The sequence below is a fragment of the Zonotrichia leucophrys genome, chromosome 11, assembly GCF_028769735.1.
Source record: "Zonotrichia leucophrys gambelii isolate GWCS_2022_RI chromosome 11, RI_Zleu_2.0, whole genome shotgun sequence".
NCBI classification, from domain to species: Eukaryota; Metazoa; Chordata; class Aves; order Passeriformes; family Passerellidae; genus Zonotrichia; species Zonotrichia leucophrys.
The window spans coordinates 8,247,158-8,274,055 of NC_088181.1; the positions used below are offsets into that span (position 1 = coordinate 8,247,158).

Below are 26,898 nucleotides of genomic sequence, written 5' to 3' on the forward strand. Positions count from 1 at the left end.
TTCCTTGCGGCACACAGCCGTTCCCATGGCAGCGCGGGGTCGGGGCGGGCCCAGGCTGCCGGGAGACCAGCGCTGATTGGTGAAAAGCCATGTCTATCATCTTACAGCGCTTCCCATTGGCTGCGGTGGGCGGAAGGGGCCGGGCGGAAGGGGCGGTGGCGGATGGCGGCGGGGCGGGTGCGGGGATGGACGGCGGCGAAGCGGGCGGCGGTGGCGGGGGGCTCCTGCAGCAGATCCTTAGCCTTCGCCTCGTGCCCCGCGTCGGCAATGGCACCACCACCTACTCCAGCCCGCTCTCCACTTTCCCAGGTACCTCCCTGCCCGGAGCGGCCTCCGCCCGCCGGGGCCGCTGGAGGCCTGCGGGCCGCGGGCCGCCCTCACAGCCCTTCTCTCCGCAGAGATGTGGTACGGCGTCTTCCTGTGGGCAGTCGTCTCCTCCCTTGCCTTCCACGTCCCGGCCGCGCTGCTTGCGCTCTTCACGCTCCGGCACCACAAGTACGGCCGGTTCATGTCCGTGAGCGTGCTGCTGATGGGCATCGTGGGACCCATCACCGCCGGCACCCTCACAAGTACGGCAGGGCCGGGGGCTGCGGGGATCACAGGTTAACTTCGGGAGCGCGGGGCATGGCGGTGTTCCCCGGGATGGAGATTTCCCTTCTGGCGTTATTTCCCCCTTGTCCCACGTTTGAAATGGTTGGACCCCGTGTCGGGCATACCAAACGTGCCCAGCGGGTGCAGAGCCAACGGGGCTTTCACATTTCTGAGCACCTGCAGGAAAATCTCTCAGGTTTGGTGTCAGTGCCCAGACCTGGGTAATGTTTGCAGCCTGTGGGCTGTGGGTGGGGGATCTTGTGACAAAGGTATGTCCCAAACCACCCCAGCCCCCACAGCTGCTGGAGACCCAGCAGAGTTTCAGCACCAGTTCTCCCATTGCCACCAGCACACTCTGGTTCCTGGCTGAGGTTTGTCAGCCAGCCCCAGCCCAGCATTCCTGCCTGTTGGTGAGCAGGGAGAGGTTCAGACCCCGCTGTTCTCTGCCCCAAGCTCGCATCCCGAGGCTCCCCCCATCCCTGTGCACAGCAGCTGTCTCACATTCACATCTTGGCTTTCCCCCCTCTCCACAGGTGCTGCCATTGCTGGAGTTTACAGAGCTGCAGGGAAAAAAATGATTCCCTTTGAGGCGCTCATTTTTGGCGTGGGCCAGACGTTCTGTGTGGTGGTGGTTTCCTTCCTGCGCATCCTGGCCACTCTGTAGCTCCTCTGGAGAGGCTGGAGAGCACAAACCAGAGGGGGAGCACAGGACCTGCTGCCTCAGAACAAATCACAGGGAGCACAGCTCCAGCCTTGTGTTTCTTCTGCTGATTTAAGGAATTGGGACTGCTCGCTCTTGCCTCCAGCCTGGCTTGAAATTTTAAAATTGTGAATTTTGTTACTTTTTGGTAACATTAAGTGCCAAGTGAAGCTTTATTTCTCTGGAGGGTAGGAAGATGGCTTCCAGAGGAGGAGACCCAGGTACCTGTCACCAGTGATGGACTGTAGTGACAGGACATGACTAAAATGGGGCACCAGCTGTGCTGGGGTAGGAACAGGACCAGAGTGACATTGTGTCCTCAGAGCTCACTCACCACTTTGTTGCTTGGTTTTCAGTGAACCTGAAGCTCTTTTAATGCCAGTTTTTAAATTAAAAAATTGTTTTCTTTCTGGCCCAAACTTCTTAATACCAGGTGATAGCCATAGTGGATTTGGGAGCAGAAAAAAGAAAACTCATTTTAGATGGATGAGAGTGCAGATTTGTGTCTGGGAGCTCTGACTGTGAATGCTGCACAGGGGAAATGACTGGTATAAAAGAGATTTTGTGAGTTTTATTACAGCAAAGCTCTTCTGGCCCTGTGAATGTTTTGCCCAGAGGCAAAGCAGAGTGGAATGGGCACTCCAGAAATCCCAGGTGTGCATGTGGGTGTGCACAGCTCTCCTCAGGCTTTGAAGGAGTTATGTGTTTTCAGAGGACCCTGTTCTCCTTGACTTGCTGAGGCTGTTTGTGTTGGTGTGCTGGAGCTGGGTCCCTGCACTGGTCTGGAGGTGGCACTTTTATCCAGCTTGGATAAAATCCCTGCTGCTGCTGCTGAGAGCTGCCTGGCCAGGCTGGGCTGTGACTGGGTGTCCCCAGTGCAGGGACTGTGCCATGCTTTCAGCATCCAGCCCACAGTGTGCCAGGGCTGGGAGAGCTGCAGGGCTCCTGTGTCCATGTGAACACAAATCAACCCTCCTGCACAGGCAGCACTGGCTCCTCATGAATTGTTTTAGTTTGTTTTGCTTTTAAGTGACTTTTAACTAATTGGTAGCTCTGCATTGTGCCCGAGTTGTGCTGCATGGCTGGGGCACTTGAGCAGCTCACTGGATGCTTCCTGGGGCTGGGTTCTTGGGAGGAGCTGAGGTTGAATTCCAGGATGTGGCTGGGAAGGGCAGGCACCCCCAGGGGTTTGCTGTGCTCTGTGTTTGTGCCCAGCTCACACATGTGGGCTGCAGAGGGAAGCACTGTCTGTGTCCAGCCTTTCAGGGACAGTTCCCATCTGTGTGTTCATTGAACTCCTCTGGTTTCCAAATCAGTCCCTTTGGTACTGCAGCATTTCCTAGGGCCATTTATCTACCATCTCCTCAGTGCTGGAATGACTGGAGGTGGCACTTAGTGCCATGGTTTGGATGATGAGGTGGTGACCAGTCAAAGGCTGGACAGGATCTTAGAGGGCTTTTCTAAACTAAATTGATTCTGTACCCTTCAGCAGGGCACTGTGTTTATCATGGAAAAAGGTTTCTCTGTGCACTGACTCCTCAAGAGCGGTCTGTCAATGGTGGGAGGTGTTTTGCAGGAGCTACTAACTGAGATTACTCTAAATTTTAGCCTATGTTAATTCAGGGAGTATAGATGCACAGTTTAGGAAATAATTTAATGTGAATCCCTCTCCTTAGGTGGGTGAGGTCCAAGTGGTGTAACATACACTAAACCCTGGATCTGTGGAGAGCCCTGAGTGCTGTGCTGCTTGCAGAGAGCCAGTCTTCCTGCCAGGGCAGAAACAATGAAAAAGAAGGAATAAACTTTCCTTCTTTTCCCCCTTCCCACTTCGGGTTTCAGCATGTGTACAGAGTGCACAGTTTAATTTACAGGAGTTTTCCTGTGTTTTCCTGGATGGATTAAAAGTATCTCATGGAATTTGAATAGGGTGGGTCTGGCTTTACCTTTCGGGTGACAGCAGACACCGATGTCCTGAGCAGCTGCTGTGCTCTGCTTCACCCTGCACTGGTGCCTGGCACCACTCAATAGCCATTAAGCTGATTGCAACTGAGAAAGCACTTTATCCATGTACCCTGTGCAGAGCAGGAGGAGGTTTCCTTGCAGGAACAGGGCTGAGGGGTGCAGGACACAAATGGGGGAGCTGTTACAGAGCTCAGAACAAGTGAAAGCTGCTCAGTAAAGTCACTCAGTGCTGGATGAACTGAAAACCTCCCATTTTCTGTCTCTTGGGATCTCTGAGTCTCTTTTGAGGGGGTTCTGGTTTACTTGAAGAGTTGGCAGCTTGACCCTGTTTGGAGTGTTTGGAGCTGGCAATGTCTCTCTATGCCTGGATGCTGTGAAATTTTCAGGGAATTCTTGCATAAAAGGTGAACAATCAGCAGATTTGTCTGGACACATGAGCACAGGAGGCAAGTTCTTTGTGTCACCGTGGTGCTCACAGAGCATCCTGCACTCTGCTGGCAACCTCCCTCTCCAGTAAAACCAGAGCTAAACAGAAAGGAGGAGAAGCCTTGAGCTGAAGCACTGGTGGCTGTTTCCTCCCCTCATTGCTTTGGCCTTCCCTTTCCATTCCTTTATTCCAGCTGAGGCATATGGAGGAATCCCTTCAATTTTCATCAGGTATTGGTAGACTTTGCACAGTCAAACTTGTCAAAAACTGCAAAGAGCTGGCAAAAACATCAACACTGAGGTGTCCTGGGCTCAGCAGTGCTGTGGGCCTCTGCTGGGGAGCCCAGCCTGTGTGCTGGTTAAGGAAACACCTTCTGGAGAAGCTGCCCTGGAGGAACACCCACACATGCTGAGGCTCCCTGTGTGTGACATCCCCTCTGCCCACACCTGGCTTCCTCTTGCACACAACTGCAGCTGTCATGAACAAATCTTTGTATGATTGAAAATCTGTACATTTTATTTTTCTACTGACACTCCTAATCCTGGTGGTGATTATCAGTAAATTCTGTAACTCTTGAGGTGAATCAGTGTTGTGTGTTTCTTCTGCAGCATGACAAGGGTTGTGCTTTAGCAAATGAGCTGCACTCCTGCTTTGCTTGGGGCCATCTGCACCAGCAGTGTCCTGGTTCTGCTGGTAAATGTTGTCTGCATGAGGAGCTGGACCTGCACCTGCAGCCAGGCACCACAGTCTGAGGTGACCTCTCACTGCTGCTCACTTGTTGGGGACAGGCTTAGCTGTGGTCCCTGTCCCTGAGGGGACATGCTGGGGCCCTGCAGCCCCTAGGCTTGGTGCTGACTGCTCCCAGCCCCTGGGGCTGTTCCACCCTGGGCCAGTGGCTTTGCTGGGCCAGCGTTCAGTCCCTGCACAGCACCTGGGCTCTCCTGGGCGTGCAGGTGCAGGAGCCCACAGCTCCCCTGCCTGGCTCTGGCTAACCCCTGCACTGCAGGGCCAGCGTTGCTGTTTATGGATGTACAACCTCCTCAGCCTGAGATGGGACAAACAAACATTTGTAAGAGGGTGGCAGCTGTGCCTGGTGGGCATTTCCAGAGGGCTGGTAACCACCATGCCTTCACTGCTCCCCCAGACTCCCAGAGGAGCGTGCTCCAGGATCAAAACTGGCCTGAAAAATTCACATCCCAAGTCATCAGGAATGCAGGAGGTTTTATTGGCAGTAAAAGGTCAAGACATTCTCTTGGTTTCCTCGTGTGAGGATGATGGGGGGTCTCAGGTCCTGAGAGAGGGTCTCCAGCCAGGCCATGTAGAGGGAGCTGGGGCAGCGGCCCTTCCTGCCGATGGGCGGAGTGCTGCAGACAGCGGGGAGGGGCGTGAGGCAGGGCCGGCACCGAGCCCGACACTGCCCCGTCTCAGTCCAGTGCAGGTTATTCCCTAAAAAGGGCCAACACCACATCCTCCCACCCGACAGGACCCCAGCTGGAGCCCGTGGTGTCTTCCAAGGGTTTTCCCTGTGGTGCAGCACTCTCACCAGAGAATCAGGGTGTCTGTGCAGGACCTCCCCACCCAGGGAGGGGTGAACATCCCGAGGGATGATTCCCATGGGGCAAGAAACAGGCGTGAGGGCATTATTGGCACTTACATGGCTATGAGTGCTGCATCCCGTGAGTAATCCCGCAAAATCTCATTCAGCCTCACTTGTCGGAGCGACTGTGGAGCAAAGAGCATCGAGAAACACAAAATAATGGTTTCCAGAAAGACTAAATTCTGTCTGAAAAGCAGGAGGCCCTTTGCAGGAGCTCCCCTAGCATTGCTGCTACCTTGGCCCTGTTTTTATCGACCTCCTCATCAGAAATCTTCCAGGGACAGCCCTGTCTCATCTCATTCACTGTGGCCTCGTCTTTGAAGCCATCGTTCAGCCTGAAGGGAGCGATGAGTTCATCAAATCTCTTGATGCTGCAACACAAGCAGACAGTGCCAAGGAAGAGGGTCTGGGCAGGTTTGGGGGCGCTGTGGGGGCATGGGGAAGGGAAGGGGGGTGGTTACTGCTCTGGCCGGGGTTTCTGGTTGATGTCAGGGAGGATGTGGACCTCATGGAAGCCGAGGCGGAACTTGCTCAGTAGAGAGACGATCCTAATGGAGGGAAAAGGACAGATTTTCCCAAAGTTAGCAGGGAATGGTAGCTCTGCCACAGCAGAGAACCCTGCTGCTGGCCTCAGTTTGCACTTTGGGTTTTCCCACTCTGCAGCCACATTGATTTCCAGAGAAATGAGGCAAAGCAGCCAGGTCAGAGCTCACATTATGGCAAAAATGGGAGGGCTCAGCAGGATGGGAAGCAGCTTGTGTCACCAGCCACAGGACAGTGGCAGTGGCCAAGAGCTGCAGCAGCCACCAGCACTTACGCCTTCCTCTCCTCGTCCATCCTGTTGATCTGCCCGCCGACAAACACCCGGATTTTGCACTTTCCCCAGCGCTTCTTGCGCCCCAGCAGGTAGGGGATGAGCAGTGTGAGACCTGGCCCCAGAACACCCAGTGGGAATGCAGCAGTGACCCCCAGGCTCACCAGTGCTTCCTTCCTTGGTGCCAAGGGCCAGGGATGCCCTGGCACCATTTGGCAGGACTGAGCTCTCCTAAGCACCACAATGGAGGTGCTGGGCTCACATTATCTGGACAGATAGAAGGTGAAGGTTACCTCCATCATCAAAGAGCCAGTAAATGTCAATGGTCTTCTTGCCCTGCTTGCTCTGGAAGATGGTGCTTGCCTGCTGCTCACTGGCCAAGGTGGTGGGGTCTGCTGCTGGGGCAAGAGCGTCCTGGTATCAGCAAAGGGCACCACCAGCCACAGATTAAAGGCATCACTTCTTCCTGGTCCCAGCGCTGCTCCCCAGGGTTTGAAACCCCCACCCTGCCTGCAAAATAATCCTCAGAACTGGGGATGCTCTGGGTGGTCACAAGCCAGGACCAACCTACCTGTGCCTGGGGCTGCTCTGCTGCCAGTGCCATTCTTGGGGTGCTCTGCTGCCTCAAACGTGGGGTTAACTGAGGAGGGAGGAGAAGAGCAAGGGCAGCACAGCAGTGCCTCACTGTCCCCATCCCTTTGATCCCAGCACAGGAGTGACGTCCTGCCAGGACTGTGGCCTTTGTCTGGGGACATGGTGCTGGCTGGCACACCCCACAGCTCCATGACTCTGTGTATCCCTGGCCAACCAAAGCCACCTACCATGTGCCTGCAGCACTCGGGAAACGTTCAGCCCTTCCTTCATCCGCATTACACACACGCCGTACTTGAAATCGAACGCGTCGCTGGAAGGAGGGAGGAGAGGGAGTTAATGGAGGGTGCACTCTCAGCCCAGCTGGACCCTGAGCACGTGACTGCAGCCGTCAGTGAGGCCACCAGCAGGTGCCAGTGTCCCCAGGAGGTGGAGGAGCCAGTGTGGCCGTACTGCAGGATGCCCACGTAGTCCTCCAGGCTCTCGGGAGATGCCGTCCGCCAGTTCCTCTTGTAGCCCAGCACTAAGATGTTAGGTCTCATCTTCCCGAGGCCAGCAGCCTATGGATACATGTCCCCATGAGTCCCCGCTGCAGGGACAGATGGACACAGGTGGTGTCAGTCCACTTGATGGGGGAGCAACACAAATGGGGGTGCCTGGAGATCGTGGAGAGAGGTCAGAACTCCCCCAAGCTGTGACAAAGAGGAGGGACCCTGCTGCTGGAAGGCCAGTGATGGCTGTACCTGGATGAGCATTTGGACACCACTTCTCAAATCCTCAGCCACCACATCTGTGTAGAAAGCCTTGATCTTCCTCTTCATTAGCCACTTAGTGTGGCCATCTGCCATCAGCCGGGACTCCGGCATCTTCTGCTTCCGCGGGCCCTGCAGGAATCAGGAGCAGGAGCTCAGGCAGCCCTTTCCAACTGCAACAAGTCTTGCCACCAAGGAATTCCAGCTCCTCTCTTCCCAAATCATTGGCAAGAGGTGGATGTAACCACTGCACACATGGGAGGTGGCAATCACAGCGAAGAAAACCAGTGAATCCAGGGAGTCAACAGCCAGTGCACACAATCCCAACAGTCCTGTGGGTGCAGATGAGCTGGTTCTTACTGCACCCAATTGCTCTGGAGCCTTCAGGGCTGCAGAACCCCCTTGTTCTCTGAGCAACTACTTCATCCTTCCAAATCTTCTGCAATTAATTGGCAAAGGGAAGCCATAAGCCCACAGGGACATTCTGATGCTTCACCAATATTGCTTAATAACTCAGAGGGGCTTCCAGTTGACACATTTCATCATCCAGCAGCACACAAGTGGGCACATTTCAACCTCCACCCTGTATCCAGCAGGATACAACTGGATTTCCCAGCCCACCACCCACTGGTAGCGAGAGCCCCCCAGGACAAGGACCCAACCAGCTCCTGCAGGTGACTCACAATCAGCACGTTGCCACAGAGCATCAGGCTGAGGTTCTTGGTGAAGGTCCCCACAAAATCCACCAGTGCTGGGCGGAAGTTGGGTGGGCCAGTCAGCACCAGGCACTGTGGTCTGCAGGAAGGGGGAAAAGGGAGTAAGGAATAGTACTTTGGAGGTATCCAGCCCTTTTGGAATGAGCCATGTTTCTTCTCCCATGCTTGGCCAGTGGCACCTATAGGGAGCACCTTTAGAATGAGAAAACACTATGTGGCCTGAGGATCTGGTCTCACTCTTTGGTTATTTTATAGCAGATGAGACCAATGTGTCTGTGTCTGCCTGGTACACGGATGGCAGGGTTTGCCCAGTTTTCTACCTTACATGGTGCAGACATGGGATTTTGGAGACATACATATTTTGCTGTAGCTCCTGGTTACTGAGGGTGGTGGTGAGGGTGTGGCCATGGGCATGATGCCTCCCTGGGTTTAAAGGAGGCAGGAGCTGGCTCTTTATCCCACTCCCTCCATGCCCAGCGCTGCAATGAGCTGCCCTTGCCTGTAGTTCTTGATGTGCTCATCCACTTCGCTCAGCCCCACTGAGTAGTTGAGGGCCATGTTGTAGGAGCTGGCTTGCATGGAGGAGCCCCAGTTGACATCTGCATGGGGAGGATGGATTAGCAACAGGGCCAGACACCTTCTGGGGCATCACCAGTGCCAGGTTACCGCCACCCACCTGGCTTTTTGTAGAGGACATATCCCAGGAGGAAGATGACGATGCCGAAGGCAATGAGGGCTGCCCACCAGGTCAGCAGGAACATGATCACCACCGAGACAGCAGCTCCAAAGAGTGCAGCCCACTTGCTGTAATACCGAAAGGAGGGTCGCCAGCCTGCACGCAAACACACACACAGAGAGCCGCTGCCGGGAGGGGGAGCCGCACCGGGAGCCACCGCCGCAGGGCACGGCAGGCGGGGCACAGCCCACCTGGGGAGTTGGTGATGGAGGCGTGGAAGCAGCTGAAGTTGATGAGGGCGTAGGAGCAGAGGAAGAAGTTGGAGATGATAGGGGCGATGGCATTGAGCTCGGCTGTGGGAGGGGGAGAAAGAGAGCGAGCTGTCAGTGGTGGAGACTGAGCCACCCTGCTGGTGGCGGGCTGCAGGAGGGTACCGGGGCAGCAAGCACCCACCGATGAGGATGAAGCCAACAGCAATGACATAGGTGAGCAGGTAGCCACGGATGGGCTCGCTGTTCCTCCCATAGCCCTTCCCAAAGAAGCCAATGAGAGGATAGAGCTGGTCCTTGCAGAGACACTGCAAAGAGAGACTCAGTGGGGACAGCAGGCTTTGCCAGGGACATGGGATGGCAGTGTCATGGTGGCTCCTGCATCCCTAAGAGCAAGGGCCAAACTGGAGCCATGCCCTGTGTTGACAGCAGCATCCTCCTTGCCCCAGGGCTGCTCACAGATGCAGAGCCCTGCACCAAGGAGCATCACCCACTGCTGAGCTCAGGGAGAGGAGCTGGGGCGTGCAGACACCACCCCCTCACCTGGAAGACTTTGGGGGCTGAGACAAGGCAGGCCAATGCTGAGGAGAGGGTAGCACCAAAGATTCCTGCTGTAATGAGGGGGCCAAATCCAGACACCATGCTCATGCTCTGCATGAAAACCAGGGGATCAGGAACCCCAGCATCTCTGGTACACCAACCTCCACCCCAACCCTGAGGGATTTCCACCCCTAGGCCCCATCCTGCTGCATTTCCTTTACTATTATCCAGGCAGCAAAGTCCAGCCACATCCAAAAGCCCACTCCCTGGTGCCTTCCTGTTAAAAAATGGCTGTTTCAAGAGCATGGGTGCCCCCCAGGATGGCAGGGAGGTGCCAGGCATGCAGCTGCCTGGGAAAACCATCCATTGCCACACAGACCTGAGCAGGAACAGGGGCTGGCCATGGTTCTGAGCAGTACCTGGTAGTAGTTGCTGAGCCCATATCGGCAGCTCTGCTGTTGGGCACAGGCAGTGAAGTTCCAGCCAAAGCTGCAGGCCAGCCCCTCACAGCCTGGAGAACCCACGGCCACGCTGTCGTTCAGGCTGCCTGAGGCATCTCGCACCACACAGGCACCTGGGGGACACACAGGGCCAGAGCAGGGCTGGCACCTCTCCATGGTTTCAGGAAGCCCAGCCCCAAATCCCATTGCCTGTGACAACTCCCAGGTCCCTCATGGGGCTTTGAGCAATGCCAGGAGCTCCACTGCCCACCCAAGATGACTTTGCCCCATGTGGGGGTAGGAACAGGGTCTGGAACCTGTGGCACTCACACTGGGATATCAATGCCAGTGTCCACAGCTTGCTACTGGCTCCTACACATCTGATTCCTCCCAGGCTACCTATTTTGGGTAGGGGCCAGTCCACCCACCCAGCCCCTCTTACCAATGGTAGCAGAAAGCACCAGGTAGGACATCGTGGTCCAGAAGATGGCCATCAAGGTGCCCTTGGGGATGGCCACAGCAGGATCCTGCCCAAGGGAGTTGCAGAGATATGTAAGACAGCTTTCCAGCAGCAGTGCTAATGTAGGCAGCTTATTTGTGGCTGCTGTACAGGAGGAATTTTAATTCACTGTATTACAAAGCCACAGAACATCTCCTGGCTGAGCCCAAAGTTTCCATAAGAAATAAAACAAAATCCAAAGGTTGGCTCAAAATGAAAGCCACAGGGAAAAAAAGGGCTTGAGCCCTGAGAAACACTGGCTCAGGCAGCAAGAGTCACAACTCACCTTCAGGTCACCTGAAATGTTGGCCCCAGCCAGGATGCCGGTTGCGGATGGGAAGAAGATGGAAAACAAGCCAAAGAAGGAGCCCTCAGGTCCACGCCAGTTGGGCACAAAGTTCTGAGCAAAGATATCAGCTGGGGAGGAAGCAGAGGAGAAGCATTTAAGGCCTCTTGGCTACTTTTTTCCTGGCTAAAGCACATTAGCACTAGCTCGGTGCTCTCCCCAAATTGCAGCAAAGAGCCAGGCTCCAGAGATGCACTTGGACCTGCTGAGTGCAATCCCAGACTGTGGTGGACCCACCTCGGTAGCTGAAGAAGCCCTTTGCTTGCTTCTCAGCAGTGGCTGGGATAACTGTCCCCACCAGGTAGTTAATGAAGGAAACCAGGATGACCAGGAAGAACAGTATCTGTGCCTGCCAGACCAGAAAGAGCCAGCTGAAGAACTGGGCATTGGGGCACAGAAAGAGTGAAGAATGCATTTGGAGAAATCCATGCCCGTTTTTGGGGAGCTACAGGCATCTGCTCCTCAGATGCCTGGTGGCCAGCAGGGACAGCTCTTATCGGCCCAGGAGAAAAATGTGAGCAGGAGAGAGGGTTACCTTGGCTTCCCATTCCATGCCAGCCAGGGAAATGCCCAGCAGCACCGTCACAGTGATGACCCCAATGATTCGGATGTCATTGGTGGGGTCCACGATGAGGGAATTGTGCTCCTGAGGAAAGGGAACTATTCACAACATGGAAATAACACTCTTTCTAACCAAACCACGTTTCTTCTGAGTTTTAGCAGCCACTGTTTGATTATCAGTGGTCCAATGGTAATGCAAATATTGATAATCAACACAGGTTGTGCAAGGAGAAGGCGGGGATGGAGGGGTAGGGGGGACATTGGGACCCAGAGCTGCTCTCCTACCTGCAGCAGGTCCCGGACAGTTTCAGCAAAGCCCACTGTGTGCATGGCCACGGCCACGGCGTTTGCAAAGGCAAAGATCAGCCCGATGGAGCCTCCCAGCTCGGGCCCCAGGCTCCGTGAGATGAGGAAGTAGGTGCCTCCTGAGGCAGGGAACACCCATGGCATTACTGCTTCCCCCATGTTTTGGGGTTCCCCCACACCTCACAGCCCATGCCAGGAGTCACATCCATGGGGCAGCCCCAGGATAAAGAGACCCCTGGAGTGGCTGGGAAGGAACACACTACCTGACTTCACTTTGCCATTGGTGGATATGGCAGAGATGGACAAGCCGGTTATGGTGGTCACTGTCACAGACATGAGGATGATGAGCCACGTCAGGGCTGTGGGGAAAGGGCATTGCTTCACTGCGGTACCCCCAGCCTTCCCTAGAGTCCCACCACCCCCCAGGTGTCTGGGTGATGATGGGCCCAGTGCCACTGTCCAGCCCACGGTGAACCACAGCACCCACCGATTCCTGCCTGGGCGGTGATCCAGGGCAAGCGCAAGTAGAGGATAACTCCCCAAATGTTCAGCATGCAGCGGATCTGAGTGGGACAGAGGGGACCTGGCCATCAGGGCATTGGCACCTGGGGATGGCCAAACCATGCCAGCTCTGCTGCTCCTCAGAGAAAACCATCCCGCAGAGGAGGGCAGGGAATTGCTCAAAGCACATGTGCTTGCAAAAATATAGACACTGGGGAAAATGCAACAAGGGTAAAATGCTTACAAGGTAGGAGGGCAGGAGGATGCTCATGGGGGATGGTCACACTCACCATGACGCCCTTCACCCAGCCAAAGCGGACAGGTTCTGGCTCGGAGTCTCTGCCTGGCTCCCCTTCCGCCTCCTCCAGGCCAGCCTCCGGCCCGGCCTCTGGCAGCCCATTGCTGTGCTGCAGGTCCGACACCGGCGTGCGAAGGCGGCTTGGGTCAGGCTGTGGGACGAGGGGAAGGCAGGTGAGGGCGGACTTCAGGCAGCTGTCCCTGGCGGCAATGCTCTGGCTGAGCACACAGCTGGATTCTCTGGCTTCTCTCAGGGCCTTCTTGGGGATATGCAGTTGGCACAGCACCAGTTATGGCACCAAGAGGCAGGAGACAGTGACCCACCAGACACTTTGCAGGGACCGGCATGGCCAGGGGATGCCAGAGATGCTATGGGTACAGCCAAGCCCCCTGTTACCTTGAGGATGGAGTGCAGGTCAGCCAGCGAGGGCCTGCCCTTCCTGGGGTCGCCCACCCCCTTGCTGTTGGCGTAGTGCTCGTAGGCTGGCACCACATCCACCGTGTTGTAGCCGAAGGTCCTGGTGCAGAGGGTGCTGCTGGACAGCTGGGTGGGCTGGGCGCTGTCGCAGTTGGAGCCCTCAGTGGGTGTGTAGGGACCCCGGCCCCCCTCCTCCATGCCCAGGAGGGTGCTGATGGTGAAGCGGCCGCTGCAGCGGGCTGGGGACACATCTGGGATGGGCAGCTCGGCCATTGCCCCTGGCCAGCAGCCTGCCAGGTGGGGACAGGGTGGAGAGGGGCTTGCCGGCTTTATACCCCGCAAAACCGGAGCGAGGTGACCGGCACACACCCACCACTGATGCTAATAGAGGAAAGGAATCAGCCTGAACCACCTCGAGCTGGTCAGGGGGAAAAAAATAGCTGGAAGGGATACCAAAACCACCATAATGGGCATCACTGCCTCCCAGCGCTCGATGGGGGCAGCGATAACGGATTTGAGATTAAGTCCCAAGGACAGATCAGCAGAGAAATGCAGCGCTGAGTTTGCCTCCGGCCCCAGCCCAGGAACATTCAGTTCACAGGGATTTATTATGGAAAAAGGGAGCAAGACTCCCACGCACCCTCGCCCTTCCCTGGGATACTGCCCCAGACCCGTCAGATCTCGTAAATCATCCTGGCTGGTCTCCAAGGTGCTGCCTGTAGCACTGAGCTGGGCCGGATGTGGGCAGGGGAACAGCACCTTTATCTCACAGTGAAACCAGGGGGAAGGCGGGAGTGTGACATCAAGGGATCTGAGGGATGCTCCCACTGGAACTCAGATTCCAGGCTGCTGGAGAAGACAGCGTCTTTGCTTGTCCAGGGCTGGGAGCTGGCAGCTCTCAGTACCAGGCAGCAGAGATGCCCATGGTTCCACAGCCCCTTTCCCCTCCAGATCCTGGGATAGGGTATCACTGAGCCCCCAGGGCTCAGAACTGCCCCCAGTCCCATCCCTGAGTCAACAAGCCACTTAAACCCTTGCTCCCATCACACAAAACACGAGATGAAGCTGTGTGGCCATAACCCCACAGCGACAGGAGCTGAGGAAAGGGGGACGGACGGGTGCTTGTTTCACTCCCCAGCCCCTGTCACATGTGCCACCAAAGCAGTTACAGATAAGATCAGCAAAGACAGCAAACAAGGCCAGCAATAAAGTTCGAGGGCAGCCCATTGGAATTTCAGCTCCGTGTGGCTTTGCAAGTTAATGGAAAATTGGGCCTGCCTGCCGTGCTGCCTCTGGCTGTCTTTGCATTCACACACAAATTTTGACCTGATTTTTGAGGACTTGCTCCAGCCCCCTTGTTTGTGTGAGGGCAGACGGCTGTGATCAGCCAAGCCCCGCGCAGCCGGGGGAAGCTGAGGGCAGCAGCCCGGTGTGCATCCCTGCTCAGCCCTCGCAGCACTGCAGGGCACCTCAGAGCCCGGAGAGCAGGGACAAGGGCCAGGTGGGGATGAGGGGAGAGTCTCACCCCAGAGCACCTCACACAACAACCTCCACAAAGTGGTCACCAGCTTCCTCTCACAACAGATGCACCAGCAGACTCACACCCAGCAGAAGCGGCTTTATTTTAGAACCTCACCGTTTCATCAGAAACCGCTGATTTGCCAAAAGCAGCAGAAATCAGTCTATTAGTGGGGAGTCTGTTAAACACAGCACAGCCAGAGATGCTCCGGAAGGCACAGGAGGGCTCCGGAGGCGGGCGAGGAGCGAAGCGAGTGGTATGATGCAACCCTGGTGTGGTGAAATAGCCGGATTGTAGGAAGCGCTTGCCGTCGGCCTGATTCACAACACCAGCTGCAGCAACAATACCGGGGCAGCGGCGGCGCTGGGAGCTGCGGCAGGGAGGGCGCTCCGAGCCTCCCCCCAGCCCCTCCACTCACACGGAACAGCTGCCAAGTTGTTTCTGCACGGCTTCCCCTCACTTCCAGCCGATCCCCCAGTTTGTTCTGGGTATTAAATGCATCAAATGAACCCAAAATCGAGTAAAGCAGAGCATGGTGCAGTGCATTACACAGCTTCTTTTAAAGACTGCCTAAGTGTTACATTCCAAAAGGCTTCAATGAAGTTTTAATTGACCTGTTTCCATCCCTGTGGAAGAGAGAACCCACCCTGAGTGACACAGGACACACAAATGATGCAGGGGCTCAGCACTGCAAACCCACCGTGCAGAGCAGACTCAACTTCTCAGCACCACAGCAAAGGAAGCCTGTGAAAAGAAGAGAGATGGTGATTCAGCCAGCTGCCAGTAACCTTTCCCAGTGGGAACACACAGGTCATCTCCCATCTCTTCCAGACACCATTTCTATCTTTCCAACTTCAAACCCAGAGAGAAAGAGGACAAAAATGCTGGCACAGGGACATGAACAGAGGCAGTATTTGAGTGCTGTCCCACACCAGGGACACAGAACTGGAATTAACAATACCCTCTCACTTCTTCCAGGCTGGAAGGAAAACATTTTGCTTCTTTGATAGGCTGGGGTGACAAGGGTTAGGAGAGTAACAAAACCAAAAGAAGTGCATTGAATTAACTTTTTCTGAACACAATTCCTTCAGCTCCTGCAAGGAACAAGGTCCAAGCAATGTCTTAGACAAATGCAGTAGTAGTAGGAAATGGTGGTGAACAGAGAAGTCACCTCATTTAGCAGGTCTACTCCAGCCAGGGGGTCTGGAAAACATAATGAAAAATCAGATTGACATGCAAAATCTGCATTCAGCAGGGAAATCCAAGAAAAGGCAGAGGAGTAGGAATGTAACCCATAGGCAAGTACCCTGACTATGGCCAGCATATTCTGGGGTAATGGTGAAAATACTTAAAAGGATTCATTTTGTTGTCTGGACTAGAAAAACCTCGCAGGGCCAGCTGAGAAGACAGGACGCACTGGCACCAGCTTTCTTAGTGTTTAAGAGGCCATCGAGGCACATTTCAGCAGTGCCAATTCCCACAGGAGCTGACTGTCTTCCCTTAGCTCAGTGTAGTTCTTACCAGGTTAACCCTGGGCAGAACTTCTAACTAATTTTTTCCCTACTGGGCAGGTAACATAGAGCAGAACTTTACAGTAAGTATTTCTAGATTTCCCTGCAACTCCCCTGTAAAACCAGACCATCTCACTCAGCCCTGGGACCTTGGAGGAGGTGCAGCTTTAGGAGCTGCTGTGCTGGAATTGCAGCATGTGTGGATGTTTCAGAGCCACACAAACTGTAGAACACAGACCTGGAGACTGCCTGCCTCTGCTGCACCCACACCAGAACAAGATTGGTGCATGCTCTCACAGCAAACACCTTTTCACTTTTCCCTCTAATCTCCTGCAGCAACACAAGCTTCAACTGTATTTGACTCAAACCAATGAGTCACCCTTGGGATGCATCTCATCTACCTGGAGGATCTTTAGTGCCAGGGATTAGTCCCAAGGTAGGAAAAAGCAGATGGAATTATCCTAAACTTAATTTGTGCTTGCTTTGTGTATAAAGAGCAGAGCTCCACTGACATAGAGAAGATTTGTCAGTTTTTACTCAGAATGAATTCAGCTCAGATGAACATCCCTGGCTCTGCTGCACCCTGTGCACTACTCCCTGTTGTAAAGGGAGTGCATGGTGACACCACAGACTATACCAAACAAAAGGCATGAGTTTAGTGACACCCCAAAAAACCCTTCCAGCACATAAGCTATTCGGAAAATGCTAAACTTGTAAATTGGCAAAGTCAGAGTGATGGTGCAAAACCTGAAGGAGCAGAAGCTGATTGTTCTCTCCAGCAGAATAAGCATGATGTGGAGGGAAAACAGGGACATCTGGAAAACCATGGGGGTGCCTTATTCAGCAAAGCACACAATGTGCATCAGCATCTACCTCAAAGCCCTTGGAGTCATGCAGGTCTGCCAGAGCCAGGCTCAGGCACTGAGCTGGAACCTGCCACTCTGGGGAATGTGGGAAGATGGATGGGATGTAACATTCATCACCTAAGGAGAAATCACAGGGCAATCAACAAGTAATAAATTAACTCCAAATATCTGTGGCTCTTTCTGTTATACCCACAATCTCTTACCTTGATGGAAATAGGGCTGGTCTTACCTTTTCAGGGTTAGTCTTGGGACTTGGACTCCCTGGGGTTTATTTCCCATCTGTCCATCACAGAAGTATCATCTTGGATTTTGAAAGCATGAAATAATTCAGTTTCTGATGAGCTTAAAAAGCGGCCAAAGGCTGGAATCACAACCTCTGGGCACAAAGAGAGGAAACTTTGTACAGATATCAACTTTCCCAACACCCAAGAAGGCTGAGAAGCACCAGAAAGCACCTGCTATAGCCTCCTTGAAGGGCAGATGGAGAAAGTGTACTGTACTGCTTACAGAAGGTCCCCAGGTTCCACACTGGACATCAGAACAAGGTCCTGAAATGGCAGCACTAAGAGCTGAGCCCCAAAGGACTTCTGTTCCTGCATGAATGGCAGATCAGGGAGAGGGAATTACAGTGGGGAACGTGGCCCTTTCCCTTCCCAGACTCCAGCAAACATTGTCCCTCTCTTGCTCAGGTCAGTGGTTGCCTGAGGACAGGTGCAGACCTGCCAGACTCTGTATGGGAGGTGATTTCACGCTGGGAGTAACTCAGGGACAGGGGCTGAGCACCAGCAAGGAAAACACAGGAGCAGGGACATCCTGCAGGACTGCACCTGGGGCAGCCCTGGCCCCACCACCACTGCCCACAAACAGCAGGGAAGGTGCCTGCTCTCCAGGGAATGGGATCAGTTCTTACCTGAGATATGCCAAGAAGCATTTCCACACAAATATACCAGAAATGTTAACAGGCAATACAGCTTTCCACTCACCTGCTGACATGTTTGTTTGGCAATTCCAGCCCACTCCCAAATAACTCCTTGGTAACTCACCAACTCCCCTTTACCTGCAGGGTGTTGTCCAGGTCTCCCTCAGCCTTCAGTTGGGACAGTCCTGGCCAGAGGAGCACTCCATGCTGTACACAATCCCTAGCTCTATCCTCTGAGAGCCCAGCAGCTGGTTTGCTAATGCTGAGAGACAGGGACTGGGGTGACTGGCAAGCCCTTTGCTTCCTGTCCAAAAGGTGGACAAAACTTATGCTACAACATTTCTGGTGAAAAAAGTAATGAGGAAAATTGTCATCAATGTCAGTCAGAAATTTCTCCATCCCAGTAAACAAAGACATTGCAAAACGGAGATGAATTCTCTCCCATGACAGCTGTTAACATACAAAGGCTGAAATCAGCCCCTACATTTTGCTGCCTGGTCTGCATTCCAAATGCCTCATGTTCTCATACCCCAGTAACACAAGAGGGTGAGACAGCAGCAGGGGAGCAGTAACCACCAACATTCCTCCCATTTTTTTCAAAGATAGGCAGTTACATTAAAACTAAAAACTTCTACTGTAACATGCTCCTTGGGCTTTCCCTCTCATTTAATTGCAGCTCAAAACACTTAAAGGTAACCATTTTTAAAGCCCTTTGCTTTTGTAGGGCTCACATTTCCTGCTAAAGCAACAGTAATATCCACCCACACCCAGCACAGCCTCACCTGGGCCTCTCTGGCTCAGCTTCCTCACTTCTGGTGAACTCCACAGGGGCCCACTTGGAATGCAACTGACTAAAATTCATGTGTTGCTCACAAAAAACTCTCCCACCAAGAGATACCTGTTTCCAACCCAGCTGTTCCTGCAGAAGCTTCAGCAGAGCTGCAGGGCTGTGAGCCCCTGGCTCAGCACAGGGGCTCTGTGCAGCACACAGAGCAGCAGCACATGTGCCACACGAGACAACGGGACAGACTGATGGCAGTGTGTCACAGGGGGACTGAGGCATCACACACATTTTCAACACTTAACATGCATCCAAAACCCCCTAAAGCATCTCAACTCTAAGTACATTTAGCAACAAATCAGTTTTCTTCTCCATATCCTCTTCTGCTATAAAATTCCTGTCCCTACTACAGAGCTATGATTTCTTTTTCTGCATAGCCTATTAACTAATTAAGAATAAATTTCTAAATGCAAACCAACTGAAAATAAAATTAATAAAAACATAAAAACACAGGAATCAGTGGAAATTAAAATGTCAAAAACAAATATCAAAACCAAAGAAATTTATTTCTGTCAACAAAAATACAGAATACAAAAAATGACACTGGTCCCATGGGCCCTCTGAACGTACTACAGACAGGCACAGGCTGCTGCACCCCAGCCAAGCTGCTGCTAATTCATGAGGATCTCCATTTGCACCAGTCTTGCATTCGTGTCTCCTGATGTTCTGTATGGGATCATCCCAGCAAACATTATCAGTGCCCGAGCCTGAGACTGAAGTTGCTAAAAAAGAGAAAAACAAAGTACAGTTACTTTAGTACAAAAAAAAAAAATACAATACTCTTCAAACAAACATATGTAATCTTTTTATCTCAGAGCTGCTCTCTAGAAAAGGAACCTCTGCATTTCAAAGAAAATCCAATTATTCCCTTTTCCAACCATTAAAAGCATGTCAAGTTACCCTTCTGCTTAAAAAATAATCCCATCTTATTTGAGAATACCTAACAAAAAACCTTTTCAGCAATGTGGGGCATTGTTGTACTGCAGCAATCTTGTAATTTCTGCATGAACTGGGCTTTCCCATGGCAACAGGATTCCTTCCCACCTTGCAAAACAAAGTTGATCCTGTTGAATGCAGCATTAATGTTCTCAAAGCACAAGTACTAGAAATGAATCAGAGATGCCCCACACAGCTGGAGATCTCCAGCATCACCCTGCAGCAAACCAATCTCCTCAAAGGCTCTTCCTGCCAATAACACAACAAGAGCAGAGGCACCAAGCCCACTCAGACCTTTGCCCAAAGCAACCAAATCCCTTCTTGCACAGCAGAAGACTATTCCTGAAATCCTTCAGATGTTCTGTAATTTGTTTCATTTGTTAAAACTGTTAATAAAGTAAAAGGAAAGTAATTTCAATAACTGGTAGGAGTCAAGAGAATACAGAAACACCAAATCTTTGTAGAAAACTGTTCAGACTGCTTTGATTGCTAACAGGTGTTTCTTCTTAAATATTAAGCATCTCAGATTTACTGTACTGGAAGATCCAACTGTTCAAATCCTGCTTTCACCCACTGCCTTCAGGGAAAGCCAGAGGTTTTTAGGTTGCTGTTGGTGTGTGGATGGTAAATCTGGTAGCAGGAACTTACAAACAGAGAAGTGACTGAAGCCCATTCCATGGTTGGGCACTGTTATAAACACCATCCCTGATGCCTCTTTGGCCTTTTTCAGGGTGATGTTAAACCAGACTGTAATTCAACAGCCACAGAGAAACTCTGGAGGCTGATAATGGAAAAGCTGTGAGAGTTTTCCCTGGACTGACCTAACTGCCAACATCTCCCAAGACAGTTTCCCTCCCAAGCTGTCAGTCACCACCAAGGTGGCCTGGAAATCACTCATTCTGCTCCTGTCTGTGTCTCCCAGCCTGCTCCCAAATGTGTCACACAGTGAGGCTGTGTAATTGTGTCTGAGCTGCTGCTTTTCAGCGGAGGTCAAAACAGGTGGCAGGTGAAAAAATAAAAGCTTGTCAAGGTGTCTGACTTTAAAGTTAAAGTATTAAGAGGCAAAAACTCTCACCATGACTAAGAAAGGTTGAGGAGGGGTGTGAGTTACTGTTCTCTTTACCTTTACAGGAGCAATGATACCAGAGCTGGTCTATTTTCAAAAATCAAACCAATACTTTGGGAAGAACAAACAGAGGTTTGCAGAGGTTAAGAGTGGCCTGGAGGGCTAGATGTTCTATTGGCTGTAATTACTTAATGAACATTACAGTTACTTGCAAATTTTAAATAAGACCATAGATAATTAAAAAAAAATTAATTCCATTCCATTCATGACCTAATTTTGCCAAGATAATGCCTTTGGGCTGCTGCAGAGAGTTCACCACCCCTGACTGGGGTGAGGAGCCCATGACATTGCTGTCATGCACTCCCAGCATCTGGGTCAGGGCTGTCACCACAGCCACAGTTTCCAGGACTGCAGGCTGGGCTCCCTGCAATCTCTGCCTGAAATCTGACAAAATGGATCAGGCCAAGTGGGACAGGACTTTGTTCCCTTATTCCCAAAACTAATTAATTATATACATAAAAGAAAAAATACCTAAAAAACCTTGGGTGATTTCATTCTGAAATAAACACAATGCAGAAATGCCAGCTCTGACCCCAAACCTGATCTTTTCTAGTCCACCTCCCAAGTGGGACAGGAGATGTTTTTCAGAGAGCATTACTGGGTTCAGGGGGCTCCAGCAGTTCTACCCCCCTCCATCCTGCCAGCTCCTTGCTGTTCCTGCTGAAGTCCCACCCATGGCAGCAGGATCCTGCTCAGGGTGGTTGGCAGAGCTGTGCTTGGCACCAGAGGGAGATTCAAGGGCTCTGATTTGATTTCCTCTCTGGGGAATGCTGCTCCCTGCTATGTAGAATAAGCCTCAGAGTTACAAACAGCAACTATCTTTTCTTCTGATGAACAGAGGGATCTGAATGTGCCTGTTCTGATGGAGCTAAAGAAAAGCCAGGGATTTCAAAGACCTGTTCAAGGAAAGGTAATTTTTCACTTGCATTGTCTACTGGGCAATGTGTTAAAGCTTCTGAAAGGGTCTGATTTCCCCAGATTTGCTTCCCCAGAGAACATGGAAAAGCTGCCCTTCTCCAGGGAAGTTCAAGAAACAAATTCTTGTCATGCACAGCCTGCTGAAGCTCATGTCTGCCATCTCTGTCCAGGTGAATGAGGTTTTGCTGAAGGAACACATCTCTCCCCACATCTGTAATGTCCTCATTTCTTCACACACTAAAATTGCCTGAGTTGCCTCCCAGCTGAAACAATCTAAATTCCCTGCTCCTGCAGTCTTGGAAGAAATTCTTCAGGGTAAGAAAAAAGGGCAACACATGTAAAGCCATTCTTACCCTACCTTCCATGTGCCCATGCCTGCTATTATTTTTGCACACACAAATCTTTAGGCAGATGGAAGCTACAGAGTGGTAGATTTTTCTCTTGCTAATCCTACATTTGCAGATCTATGCTCCCTTGTGACACTCCAGGCACACAGCTGTTCTCTCATCCCCTCCCTGACACAGAGGCAGTGGACACTTGTCCCCTCTGATGGCAAAGCACAGCTTGTACTGCACACAGCAGCCTGTGTGACTCAGAATCCCTGTGCTCCCAGCTTCACTGCCTCCCTGCTGCCATGAGATCCCATCACAGGGCCTGGAGCTTGATTAACAAAACTTGCATCCTGAAATAGAGAAAACTTTCAAGGGTTTTTAGCAAGGTACAACATCAGCTCATCTCAACAACTGTGATAGCAGGAGAGTGCAGAGCAGGTTTATGAAGAGGTGCCACACTGAGCACATTGTGGACATGATACACTATCATGGTGGCCTCCTTCCACACAAACCTCTGCCAGCAAAGCTGCTAAACCCAATCAGCCCAGGGTGTTCATCCTGAGCTGGCACCTGACAGCATTTCACACCTATGGAGATGGCAAATCCTTCTACATGAGCATAAGATTGAAATCACAACATCAAAACAACCAGCTCACTTGGAAAACATGGAGCTAAGGCATTCTTTGCTCAGTGCCAACCTCCTGAAGACACACAGCAGGTAACAACAGATTGTGTCAGCCTGGCACTTCTTCCCACATGCAGGGTTTAAGGTGGGAGAAGCCCAAGCAGTGTGCACCCTTCTCCAGTGCTGCTGATCTGGAGTACAAGCACCCTTGTGAGGCAGGATCCCATAGCTCTTGTAGGCTGTGCCCCAAGACAAAAGTTGTACCACTATCTAAGCTTTTTATTTTTCTATGTAATTTAAAATGCTGCTAAGACTTTTACCAATATTACAATTTACAGATCAAAGGCACTTCAGTAGCTGACTAAAGCCTGGAATAAAGCTGGCTATGGCCCAACTTGGTTTTTCACTCTCAAAAGGAGTTGATATTTATTTTCTAATCTGTTAAGAAGGGATGAATGGTTTGGCCTTGGTTTCAAGTGCCTGCAGCAGCTTTAACTTATTAAGAGTTACAAACCAAAGCTGGCTGGAATTAAGCTGTGAACCCTTCTGCTCAACTCCTCATGTTAGCAGGTGAGTGCTCACAAACCTGGCTGTGCCATTTAAATGCTGCCTATTCTGCAGCTTGCTGGAGGTGGAGGCTCCCACCAGTGGCTTGGGGAAATGCCTCTGCAGCAGCTCCAGCAGTGAAGTGAAACCCACTGTGGTCATGCATTTCAACAGCATCAGAGTGCTGCAAACTGCCCACTCCCTGCAGGGGCAGCAGAGCAAGGCTGGCCATCACCAAGGGATGTGCTCCAGCATCTTGGTGCTTCACCCAGAAACACCTGGAAGATGTTGGCCTGCATCACTACAGAAGCAAGCTGAGGGGAAGAGTCAAGGAAGGCCCTTCTAGCAGAAATGGGCACTTAGTCAAAGGAAAGAAGTGGCAATCAGGTGCTCAGTTGTCAAGGCAGCAACATCAACATACTAGAGACACTGCAATGTTGCCATTTGCTTTACAATCTAAGAAGCAGAGTGGACACTTGCTTTCTCTTGCTAGGAGATGAATATAGATATAATATCTCCATTAGCTCAATGTTATTTAAAGCAATATCAAACACTCAGGATGGCTTAGGCTGAAAGGGACCTTAAAGATCATCCAGTTCCAACCTTTCTTTACACAAAGCTGAAGGCATCAGAGACCAGCCTTGAGAATAAGTAACTGGACAAGCTCAGTAAACCAAGACTCTAAGTAAGTGAGCAAGCCAAAACCAAGACCATTAGAGATTCCCAATTACTTGAAGCCCAATCTCTTGAACCCAGCAGAACAGGATATAGGAAAACTTGTCAGACAGTGAGAATTGTATTCTTACCGAATCTCTGTCTTCCATTACCCGCTGGGGTCTGGCAGGAGTGGTTGGGCTTGTGCCTTTCATCCTCTTATACTTGGTGAATAAAATATTCATGGTTGCAAGCAGGACCTCAGATAAATTGTGCTTGATCTACACAAAGGAGGGGAGAAAAAAGACACATTGCAGCAAAAGGAGGTTGAGAGAGCCATGAGCCTTACTATACAGATTCCTGTAACAGTCAGAGGTGTGATGGTTACCCCTGCTATGACTGCACCATCCAGCAGAAACTCTACCCAGAGCTTTGAGACACACATGCCCAATGGCTGCATCTTCATGTTTGATAGCAGCAGGTCAGATAAAACCCAGAACACCCAAATACACACAACCACTGCCTAAAAAAGAAGTGTCACCTTCCAGTTCAAGAGCAGTAATGGCTTTCCACTATGCTTCATTTGCTAATGCACAAATCTATTAATTCCTGTAATTTAGAGGGAAGGAAAAACACCCTACAAATGCTTAGTGATCATTAAGAGCACGGAAGAGCTAAGTTAGCAGCAAGTTAAAAGTTTTCAATATTCTGAATTCTTGAATGAAACTCAGTAAGTTCAGGGAGACTCACATCTGCAGATACTTTCTTCAAAATGGAGACAGGATTTCTGGGTAGGGAATTCTAACGCTCAAAAGAGCAGCATTAAGAAGAAAAAGTTGCAAGCCAAGAGTATACTTGTATTAAATCAAAATAATCTCATCCTTTTTCTCTGCTAAAGAATAAGAATGATGAGATGACAAGGTTTTAAGATCCTTTTAACACAGCAAAAAGGCTTTAGGAAGCTAAACCCAAGCCATGACTTACCTCATCGCTGAAATTCCGGAAGGCAGCGACTCTCTCCTTGACGCAATCCTGGCTAAGAGGTACAAGCTTCAGGCGCTCAATAATCTTCAAAAAGAAAAGCAGGAATCAGGACAGATAATCAGCATTCTATGTACCACATATTAATAAAGTGTGGTTTTGAAGTGTTAATGAGATGCTTCTGTTTCCATTCAAGAGAATTCATTTAATTGTCATTTACTAGTTTATCTCCTCACTTTGTTAAGCAACAGGAATATTTTGTTCAATGTCTACAAAACAGCTACAGGAAGATCATCCTGTTTATCAAGCAACAGGGAAGAAACACCTTTTTAAATTTCTGTAACATTGCAGTCCCTTCTAACTCATTAAATAAAATTTTTAAAGTGATGTTATTTGAGACATTCTGGGCTTTCAAGGGCATTAGGAAGGCTACACTTCAAACAGAACTCTTAAAACTTACATCAAAGGCCCTGTCAACGTGACCAGCGTGATATTCATCAAAAAATGTGATTAAGTCTAGCAGAAGGTAGAACGTGGAGTCAATGGATTTCTTTGCACTTATCCCCTGCGCTTTGTACCTGAAAGAAATTGTGTTACAGTTTTATTGTGCAAAATGGCAACCGTTTATAACTGTGCCCTTGCAATTCTTGCAAGTGGAGACATCAAACTCAAGGACAGAGGGCATTTAACAAAGGACAGCTTTCATTTTCCTTAACTGGGAGGCAGAATTTTCACAGGTTGTGGCTTTTTAAAAACATTGTTAATCACTTCCAGTTTTGCAAATCCAGCATTTGTTTCCTTTAAAATGTTTACATTTCCCACATTCATGGGGACACAGTGCCAGGCAGCAGAGACCCACAAGGCAAGCTCTGCAGCAGCATGTTTAACACGCTGTGTTACAGCAGACAATCCTCCAGCACAACTGCCTGCTTCAGGCAAGAAGTTAAGACTTAAAAGATGGATTAAGAGTTCCTGCACACCCTCAGGAGCTACACTGGCTCTGGGATGAACTGGAGGGCTGCCTGCTCTCACTGCTAACTGCATGAGGGCACAAAGAAGCTGTTTCACCTTTTTGTTGGGTGCCTCCCCTGCTCCAAAAGCATCACAAGAACACACAGGAGGAATGCTGCATCCCTACAGCACTGTCATCAGGACAGTACACATGGAAAAGCCCTTTAAAAAGCCCTGTTAAAGTCTTGCATTTAACTGGCAAGAAGATGTGCTAGTCAGAACTGCTCTGGCTTTGCAATCACTCAGGTTTGCAGCTGTGAAGTGACATTATTGCACAGCAGTATTTAGTGCTTTCAGACAGATCAAAGAAATGTAGCAAAGCAAAAAAGCCCATTACAGCCTTTGCTGAAGCTTTAACTCCAGCCATAGATTTAATTCTCTTTAATGTCTGCCACCAAATCAGTCTCTCACCAAGTCAATACAGCACCAATTTTCACTTGATCCCAGCCTGCCCAAATGAAGCAAAGGCTGACTAGGAGTGACTGGCAAATGCCACTTGTCAAAAGAAGAAAGGCAAAGGGCTCTGATGGAAATCAATACATTTCTGTATTTGTCTTCCCAATTTCAAAGTGCCAGCAAGTGGGCTTGGTTTATTTTTATTCTCTTAGCAGCTCAATGGTTGATAAAAGCCAGTAAGGTATTTCTCACAGGAATCCACATTTTGCTCTAGTAAAACACAGGAATCGTCCCTGGCAGCCACTGTGACAAGATGAATGATTTAAAAAATATCATGGACATATTTTGCAACTACAGCTTTTCAGAATCAGGTTATTCCTCACTTCTAGCTGCTAATGAATCTTGAGCACTGATGTCTCTCAAGCACATACCCTAATTACTACAGAGACATGGCAGGGGACATTCCTTTCAGCTGCTTCCTTTCTTGCTGGACACCACACTGTACTTGGCATTAATATAACAGGCTGTGGAAATGAGGTGCCCTGCTTGCATTAGCCATGCACAGTTCATCCTAAATACTCCCTTTTTAGCCTTCATTAAAGCAACAGTTTTCAGACAGCTACTGAACAATTGTTACAACTCAGAATTACTGGGTTTGTAGCTCTCTCTTAATAGTATTTCAAACAAGTGAATTGCATGCAACAACTCAGCAAC

The 26,898-nt window shown here is 50.8% G+C and overlaps 3 protein-coding genes across 15 annotated transcripts in view; 1 reads left to right on the forward strand and 2 right to left on the reverse strand.

The window, feature by feature from the left end:
* Positions 1 to 174: 174 nt before the first annotated feature.
* On the forward strand, positions 175 to 4,263 carry TMEM170A (transmembrane protein 170A). The gene is made up of 3 exons (XM_064723357.1): positions 175 to 309; positions 399 to 569; positions 1,125 to 4,263. Exons 1-3 carry the CDS (start codon positions 186 to 188, stop codon positions 1,253 to 1,255), a joined length of 426 nt encoding a protein of 141 aa, XP_064579427.1. The 5' UTR covers positions 175 to 185; the 3' UTR covers positions 1,256 to 4,263.
* Positions 4,264 to 4,884: 621 nt separating this feature from the next.
* Positions 4,885 to 16,806, reverse strand: SLC12A3 (solute carrier family 12 member 3). 5 transcript variants are annotated; one of them, XM_064722941.1, is made up of 26 exons: positions 14,640 to 16,806; positions 12,579 to 12,737; positions 12,275 to 12,350; positions 12,051 to 12,146; positions 11,767 to 11,906; positions 11,456 to 11,566; positions 11,158 to 11,269; positions 10,861 to 10,991; positions 10,518 to 10,602; positions 10,055 to 10,209; positions 9,639 to 9,746; positions 9,280 to 9,403; positions 9,078 to 9,179; positions 8,827 to 8,982; positions 8,650 to 8,749; positions 8,118 to 8,229; positions 7,426 to 7,566; positions 7,136 to 7,242; positions 6,913 to 6,995; positions 6,663 to 6,731; positions 6,385 to 6,489; positions 6,095 to 6,206; positions 5,739 to 5,825; positions 5,513 to 5,648; positions 5,335 to 5,402; positions 4,885 to 5,044 (listed from the first exon to the last, which is right to left on the reverse strand). In XM_064722941.1, the coding sequence occupies exons 2-26, from the start codon at positions 12,579 to 12,581 to the stop codon at positions 4,903 to 4,905; spliced, it is 2,661 nt and encodes an 886-aa protein (XP_064579011.1). In that variant the 5' UTR covers positions 12,582 to 12,737; positions 14,640 to 16,806; the 3' UTR covers positions 4,885 to 4,902. The 5 variants fall into 5 exon arrangements, with proteins under 5 accessions (XP_064579011.1, XP_064579009.1, XP_064579013.1 ...); XM_064722939.1 differs by having other exon boundaries at positions 12,983 to 16,806; XM_064722943.1 differs by having other exon boundaries at positions 12,579 to 12,676; positions 12,928 to 16,806.
* A 2,340-nt stretch (positions 16,807 to 19,146) lies between these two features.
* The window catches only part of NUP93 (nucleoporin 93), a 78,508-nt gene continuing 70,756 nt past the window's right edge, over positions 19,147 to 26,898 (reverse strand). For all 9 annotated transcript variants that reach the window (XM_064723311.1, XM_064723312.1, XM_064723313.1 and 6 more), the window contains 4 exons: positions 25,238 to 25,355; positions 24,781 to 24,864; positions 23,949 to 24,077; positions 19,147 to 19,381 (listed from right to left, as the gene is read on the reverse strand). In XM_064723311.1, coding sequence (XP_064579381.1) covers positions 19,271 to 19,381; positions 23,949 to 24,077; positions 24,781 to 24,864; positions 25,238 to 25,355 — 442 coding nt within the window. In that variant the 3' untranslated portion in view covers positions 19,147 to 19,270. The remainder of the gene's footprint in view (positions 19,382 to 23,948; positions 24,078 to 24,780; positions 24,865 to 25,237; positions 25,356 to 26,898) is intronic.

Coding starts and splice junctions, on each gene's coding strand:
- TMEM170A (XM_064723357.1), top strand. CDS start 186: ATGGACGGCGGCGAAGCGGGCGGCGGTGGCGGGGGGCTCCTGCAGCAG. Junction 310..398: donor CCCGCTCTCCACTTTCCCAG/GTACCTCCCTGC, acceptor TTCTCTCCGCAG/AGATGTGGTACGGCGTCTTC. Junction 570..1,124: donor CACCGCCGGCACCCTCACAA/GTACGGCAGGGC, acceptor CCCTCTCCACAG/GTGCTGCCATTGCTGGAGTT.
- SLC12A3 (XM_064722939.1), bottom strand. CDS start 13,276: ATGGCCGAGCTGCCCATCCCAGATGTGTCCCCAGCCCGCTGCAGCGGC. Junction 9,404..9,638: donor CAGCCCCCAAAGTCTTCCAG/GTGAGGGGGTGG, acceptor CTCTCTTTGCAG/TGTCTCTGCAAGGACCAGCT. Junction 6,490..6,662: donor CAGAGCAGCCCCAGGCACAG/GTAGGTTGGTCC, acceptor CTCTTGCCCCAG/CAGCAGACCCCACCACCTTG.